Below are 7738 nucleotides of genomic sequence, written 5' to 3'. Positions count from 1 at the left end.
TCCTTCCCCCGCCCTCTTCGCTTGAGCATATATGCTACCGACGCGGACGGCAGCTCACTCTCTGTACAGGTAGCAAGAACAGCTGTACTTTAGGAATACCGACAAATTTATCCTTCGGCTCCTGAGGGTGGGCGGAGAAATTAGTTATCGCTTTAAGAGAGTTAGCTCTTTAATAGGAGTACTAAGGTAGAGGCCGAACCAAAGTGTCGCGAGAACTGTAACACCGGCAACATCTCGCGATGTTTGGCCCCTCAAAAGGTGGCCATTTTGGAGTCCACTCCGCGGCTGGTTGCCCTGGCGGCGTCTCCCAACCGGCTGGCGGGACCAAAACTGGCCCTGCGGGTGTCTGGCCTGTGGGCGGCCGCGCCGACACAATGTGGCGGCTCCGCTGCAAGGCCAAGGATGGCACCCATGTTTTGCAGGGACTGTCCAGCCGAACCCGGTTGCGAGAACTCCAGGGCCAAATTGCCGCCATCACCGGGATCGCTCCCGGCGATCAGCGAATCCTTGTCGGATACCCGCCCGAATGCCTGGATCTCAGCAACGGGGATACCACTCTGGGGGACTTGCCCATCCAGTCAGGTAAGGGAATCGGGGCAGGGGCCTGGGGAAGTCCTGGAAGGACGTTGAGGGGAGAAGTGAGAACCAGCAAGGCTAGGCAGCAGTGGGTCAGCTGGGGGCTTTGAGGCCAGGGGAGAGGCTAGATCAAAGAAGAGAGAACTTGACAGAGGCAGGGCAAGTGTCTAGCAACTCCTTTGTTTACACACGCTTGAGAGAAAAGCCAAAAGCCTAGGAGTCCCTCTTCCCCAACCTGCTTTCAGATCAACCTGGAAACAATCTCGTTCATTTTGTTTTCTTTGCATTCACAAAATTATAAAAATATAGGACCTATTTTCTTTGCCTAATGCGTTTCCCCCCTCCATCCCCAGTGTCTGAAAGTTGCGTCATACTTTTTTTTTTCCTGATTTCTTCTTGCAGTCCCCTTCTTATATAGTTCGACAGATATATTATTCATTTTAGAATTAACTTTTAAAAATATTCACTAAAAGCCCTTTCAAGTTCTAACCAACAGCAGTTAATTTTTGCTCAGTATTAAAACTTGAACATCAACATTGACAATTAAAAGCTTTCCGACGTTCTGTCAAGAACTCTGTAAACACTAAATAGGGTAGATATGTTAAGTTTCAGAAGGAGGAGAACCCCCTAGTGGCCTAGTCTAGTGTGAACATCTTCTGGAATGTTTGTGCTTTTAAATGCAGACAGCAAGTAAGAAAAGTTTGTTTTCAAAATGTATCTTTTTAAGTATATATAAAGGGATATACTCCAAGCCAATTCACTAAATTGGGATGCAATCTGAAGTGTTTTGTGTTCTCTTGTTCTCATCTTTATGAAGAGACAGTGAACAAATGTTTATAAAGTTGTATTCTTCTTTGGGGGGTAGGTACTGTGGATTGAATTTGGGAGCCACATCCCCAGCCCTATTTTGTATTTTTAATTTTAGAGACAGGGTCTCACTGAGTTGCTCAGTGCCTGACTGTTGCTGAGGCTGGCTTTGAATTCCCAGTCTTCCTGCCTCAGCCTCCCTCCACTATATGCTTTAACTTCTGTTTGTAATTTAATTTTGTCTATAATTTCACTGCAGTTCTGGATTTGTTTTATTTTTAACAGGCGACATGCTGATCGTTGAAGAAGACCAAACCAGACCCCAAACTTCACCTTCATATACAAAACATGGTGCTCCTAGTTATGTCAGGGAAACTTTGCCTGTGCTTACCAGAACTGTGGTCCCAGCTGACAACTCTTGCCTCTTTACCAGTGTATACTATGTCGTTGAAGGTGGAGTCTTGAATCCAGCTTGTGCCCCTGAGATGAGACGTCTTATAGCACAAATTGTAGCAAGTGATCCAGACTTATATAGTGAGGCAATACTGGGAAAAACAAATCAAGAGTACTGTGACTGGATCAAAAGGGATGATACTTGGGGGGGAGCAATTGAGATATCAATTTTGTCTAAGTTTTATCAATGTGAAATATGTGTAGTAGATACACAAACAGTAAGAATTGATCGTTTTGGAGAAGATGCAGGATATACCAAAAGGGTTCTACTGATCTATGATGGCATCCACTATGATCCGCTTCAGCGAAACTTCCCTGATCCAGATACCCCTCCTTTGACCATTTTCTCCTCTAATGATGATATTGTCCTTGTACAAGCACTGGAACTAGCAGATGAAGCTAGAAGAATGAGACAATTTACTGATGTAAACCGCTTTACCCTGAGATGTATGGTGTGTCAGAAAGGATTAACTGGACAAGCAGAAGCAAGGGACCATGCCAAGGAGACAGGCCATACCAACTTTGGAGAAGTGTGATCTATGCATGATGAGGGTTGAAGCCTACTACCTCACAGATCCAGAAAGCTCTGGGTTTTCTAATAAGCTATTCTTAACCCTGAAGAACAAAGGACACAATGCTTGAACCATCCTTTTAACTTAAACCACTAAGACACTGAAATTCCTTGTTAAGATTAAAATTAGTGTGCAAGTTTACAGATGTGTGTCTACAGTGGTGATACATGCCCTCTTTCTGCTGGGGTGACAGAATAGGTGGTCCTCAGCCACTTGCTGATACTAACCTGAAGATTGGATTTTAGTATTACAAACTAGCATCCAGGAGCTTTAACTTGTAGAAGAAAACATCATATTTGGGGTAATGTGGAAGGCCTCGTGTTAAGGCCACTGGACATGAACCACAGTGTCTCCAGTAATTGCTTCCTTTTAAAACTGAGTTAATAGTTTCTAAATTAAGAATTCATCAAATGAAGATACAATTGTCGAAACTAATTTTATACTGCAATTTGTTAGACTTTGTAAGTGTGTACTTAACCACTTATAAGTACATAGCAAGCAATTTTTGCAGGGATAAGTCTATTCCTTGAGAATGTTATCTAAACAGGAATTGATTGGGTCCTGTTTAAGATTTCTAGTGTATAAAAGCAGAATGTATGAGGGAAAAGGTGCCTGAAGCAGCTTATTGAAGCTTTAAAAGACCATTGGCCTCATGTTTTAATGCAATTTATGTATTAGTGTTTGTCAAATTGGACAAAATTTTAAAATTAAGCAGGGTATGCTATTTCAGTTAAAGTTCCTTAAAATTTGAGTGCTCAATTTTTGCTTTTTAAAAAAAAAAAATACACATTTGCCTGAAGGGCTTTAATTTCCTCAGCCTTTTTGTTAAGAGCACTTCCTCCAAGAAAAAGTCTTCATCTAAAGTGATAATGCTATGCCTTGGTTTGGTTTTTATAAGATCTTTTGCATACCTACCTAGTGTTTTTGTGCTGCCAGTATCCCTCCACTAATGCTCTTTAGAATATTCCATGTTACAAATTAGCACTTGGCTTATCTTTCATATTTTACTTTGACTTTTGAACAGTTTTAAAGTAATTGGTATAATACTATTGAATGAATTTGTTTCACTTCCAAAATATGAAAGTTTTTAAATCCTTGCCTTATTCAGCTTTCTAAATTCTGCTTCTTCCTAATATCAGATGTGTAGCCATTTGCTTGGTGGACTGATCCTCAAGGCACACCCTTTAAAACTTAGCTTCACCACAAGATCTTCCAGATAAAGTTTCCTACCTCTTAATTCTTATGAAGATCAGGGATGCTAAATTATAATTTGTTATGTATTTACACAATGTAAAGAGGCCTAATGTTGTGAAGTTTTGTTATCTTGTTTTCATTATTTATTATCTCATAGAGAACCAGTGGATACTTTAAAGCACTTATAACTCCACATATCTTCTTGGCAGATGTTTTAAACTTGAGATTTACCTATAGCGCTTTTATGGTGACAGTGGCCATGTAAAATAAAGGAACATAAAGGTGAACGATTTAGGAGGACAGTTCCTTGAAGGAACAATTCACAAAGTGTGCTTTAAATCATCAGATGACATTTCCTGAGTACCTTTTGTGTGCACTGCTGTTTTAGGCATTATAAGTTATTATGATCAGTGTAAGTTGAATGTTTCATTTTCTTTTTTAACTGAGCCTTAAAAAATAATGCTCCTGAGCTTATGATACTTATATGTTCAGCAATCATCATATGAACAGATGAATATGATATGAAAATCTCTTCATACCTGTCTGTCATTGGGTCTAGATGGTTTTTGTAGCTCCTTTATTTTCCCCAGAAAATATTAAATTGAAAACTATAAATTAAGATTATACTACTGGGTAGCATCCATCAAATTGAGCATTATTCATAAAATTTGCCTTCCTTTCTGTGCCACTTCAGGAGCCAAATTTGACCTTTGCTACTGAAATTTTAGATTTAGAAGTTTATTTGTGTGGCAAATATTGAGTAATTTATAATGTGCCTGGCATGTTTTGATGTTTCCCAGCATGCATTATTGTCACTTTAAAATTGAGTATATGTTATCTACAGTGGATTAATTTAAAACATGGAAGACATAGAACACTCATTTTAAAATTAAGCCCCTTCATTATAATTGTTGTTTACATATTGTCAGGTATTTATTTGGGGGTCTTATTCTATTTTATCTTTTACCTAGGTTGTCCATTGACCACGTAGACATTGATATTCAAATTGCTTTCAGAATTCACTTCTTAAGTTAATATTTGCTGAAATTCAGCACTAGTACTTTAGTGCTCTGATCATGGAAAAATTCAAGATGAGACACTATTTGCTGACAATAATTAAGAATTAAAAACTTAAACTGCGTATTCTAAACTAAAGCCTGAAAGCCTCACAGAATTTAAAGCGTTTTTTTCCTCCTACTGCACTTAGTAAACTTTTTTTTCTTGTGTGTGTGTGTGGTGCTGGGGATTGAACCCATGGTCTTGTGCATGTGAGGCAAGTACTCTACCAACTGAGCTACATCCCAGCCCTTATCTTGAGAATTTTGAAAGCTCTATGGATTTAGTACTTACAGCAGTATTAAAAGAAACTGTGTCCCAAGTTTGCACTGGAGGAGCAGAATGAAATCCTTCTTCCTATTCAGTTTTTGCCTGTCATACAAGATTTTTTTTTTAAAATAAAATGAGAGTCATTCTGCCACAGTTAATGGCAGAATGAATAGACTGCTTTCCCAACCTATCGCCTGTTCTTTCTTACTCTTCTGATTAAAGATCAGGTGTAGTACTATGAAGATTCACTCATAAGAGTGACTTCAGAAGTTGAAATTAATATCCACGAGAATTTTGTGTTAGTCATATGAAGACATTGGTATGTTACATGTTTTGCTAATTATTATTTCCCATGAATGAGAAATGGGCATAGTCAAGTGTTACCCTTGAAGCTTTGTCTGCTGGTCAGCTTTAACCTGTTACAAGCTATAAAGTCATTCCATTGTTTCAAGAAGTTCAAGTCCCAGCAAAATCATTATCAGGAATTAATTTATTTATTTATGCCCCTAAGTGCCCACACCTAACTTTTTAGGTTATTTCTTCTGTCCTGTGTAGAGATTAAAACAAGGGTGTTTCAATGTACCCTGGCTAATCATAGTTTTTTATCTTTTTGAAAAAATTACAGTGGGGGAGTATGTACACTTAAGCAACAGAGTGATTTTTTTTTCTTTTGATAAATCAGGTGGCCTTCTTAAACTTGCGTATATTTAAGAGTTATGTTCTTTCATGTGTTGAGACACATTTATTGTTTGCAGCACTTTAAAAAAATGAAATAAAAGTTTACATGTTAGCTCTATAGGGATCTTGTTGAGGACATTAAAATTTCTGAGCTGCTAACCATCAGCTCTTCATAATCAACTATTGCTGTAAATGTTTAGTGTATCAAGTGGTAAACATTCTGGTGTTTTGATAACAGTAGAACCCAATTTCAGTAACTATTAGGAGCATGATCTGTGCCCTAGCATAAAATATGTTATTGCTATGAAGTGATTATGATTTATCATTTGTTATGCAGTGCAGTATTGAAATTTGTCCTTATAGCATAAAGATGACTAACAATTTCTGAAAGATGTGGATTCTTAAAGCTCTTCATTTGTTTCTAAGTAAACTTATTTTAAGGAAGCTGATTTTTTAAGTCAAAAGCCTTAAAAATGTCACATAGAGCCAACATCATTTAAGTCTAAAGCAAAACACAATTTGAGTAAGTTAGTTTATTAACTAAAGATGTTTTCTGATTAAGCATTTAATATTTTAGCCATATTTCATCCAACATGAAAAGAAACTTCCCTGATTTGGGGGAAATGTTTTATCTTCTCCAAACGCTAGCTAGCACTTTGTTATAGTGCTTTGAATATTTGACTTGGAAAAAGATATTACATTGATACTGAATTATGAGGTGCTGACTTAATTCTTGATTCACATGCATTTAATGGAGGTTGATAACCTGTGGTATTTTAGAGTGAAAAAGGGGTAGGAGAATAAAGTCCCACTAAAAAGGAAGAGATTGTCAAATGAATGCATTACTTGTCATAAATTATGAGTTTCAGAAAAATTTCCAAGCAATGCCTTTGTGTTGCCCCAATCTTTTTCTTCCATTTTTTTTTTTTTTTTGGCATAGAATGTAGCAGGGCCATAGATGAAAAGGAGTGATATTAAAGTATAAGACCATGAATTTCGCTGATTCCCTTTTATACTTTTGTTTTCTAAAATAGTAACCTACATCTAGGAGTTTAGTGATAGTGAAGAGACATGATTTGGTTAAGTTAAAGATAAGCAGAAAGGTTAACATCAGAAAGACTTAGAATTAGATTCTGTGAGTCTGACTTTATGTCAGGTGTAGAATATGTAGTTAATTATAATCCATAAATTAAGTAAAGGACCAGGGGACCTAATTCATGCCAATTTTCCAGTTCACATTGGTGCCATCCAGGACTCAAGCTGTTTACAGGAAATATACTCAGCAAAGTTATATTTTCCTTTAAAATTTTTGAATTTAGCTTAAACTGCAGAATAAGTATGTATAATTTGTTCAAAGGAATAAAGAATAACAATAGTTCTGCAATTCCTGCATTAATACAGTAAAGGCAGATGTTCCTAAAGCAAGAAGAAAATCACAAGGCTGTCAAACTTAGAGCTTTAGAATATAGCTTGAAAAAGTAGTAGAGAAAGGCAAAACAAAACAAATCTGTTTTTCTTAACATAAGATATTTTTTCCTATGAAGAATAATGAACAGTGTTGTTTTCAAAATCTTACTTTGTCTATTTGCCAGCTTTTTTTTTTCTTTTTCAAAGTTAATGCACTGCTGCTACCTGGAAGATACCTAATTTCATTTTGTAAAATTCATGTGAATTTGCCATTGTCATTAAGATGCATTGATTTTATTTATGAGGTGTATGACTTTAAATATATAAATGCTGTATGAAGTGACTTGTTTTAAAAGAATAAATGAATGAAAACCTTGTTGTTTGAGCATATTTTGGGATCAGGGTGGAAAGCCAATGGACAGCCACGACACTCAAGTTAGATATTATCAAACAGACGACTGCTTTGATTATATTTAGGTGGACTCAACAGGAGAATGTGTTTCTCCTTTTTAACACCAGAGAATATTTGAAATTAACCTTCACTATTTTTTTCCCCTAAATCTGTTCCCCAAAGCTCAAATTCAGTATCATTTCTGTCAAGTTGGAAGACTGAATGCTCCTGTTCATTTTATTTATTTATTTATTTTTTATTTATTAGGTACTGGGAATTGAACCTAGGGGGCTTTACCACTGAGCTAGATACCCAGCCCTTTTAAATTTTGAGA

The 7738-nt window shown here is 36.9% G+C and overlaps 1 protein-coding gene across 1 annotated transcript; it reads left to right on the top strand.

The window, feature by feature from the left end:
* Positions 1 to 75: 75 nt before the first annotated feature.
* Positions 76 to 7389, top strand: Yod1 (YOD1 deubiquitinase). The gene is made up of 2 exons (XM_046452150.2): positions 76 to 582; positions 1669 to 7389. Exons 1-2 carry the CDS (start codon positions 240 to 242, stop codon positions 2370 to 2372), a joined length of 1047 nt encoding a protein of 348 aa, XP_046308106.1. The 5' UTR covers positions 76 to 239; the 3' UTR covers positions 2373 to 7389.
* The last annotated feature ends 349 nt before the right edge of the window (positions 7390 to 7738 follow it).

Source organism: Marmota monax, unplaced genomic scaffold (genome assembly GCF_021218885.2).
Source record: "Marmota monax isolate L192 unplaced genomic scaffold, Marmota_monax_Labrador192_F-V1.1 WCK01_AAM20220418_F8-fsc00105, whole genome shotgun sequence".
Taxonomy (NCBI): domain Eukaryota; kingdom Metazoa; phylum Chordata; class Mammalia; order Rodentia; family Sciuridae; genus Marmota; species Marmota monax.
The sequence above is the reverse complement of the archived record's forward strand: the minus strand, read 5'-3'. Positions and strand labels throughout refer to the sequence as shown.

Bases quoted from the DNA above. Each gene is read 5' to 3' on its own strand.
- Yod1 (XM_046452150.2), top strand. From the start codon at position 240: ATGTTTGGCCCCTCAAAAGGTGGCCATTTTGGAGTCCACTCCGCGGCT. The intron at 583-1,668 runs GTAAGGGAATCG...TATTTTTAACAG, and splicing joins GGACTTGCCCATCCAGTCAG to GCGACATGCTGATCGTTGAA.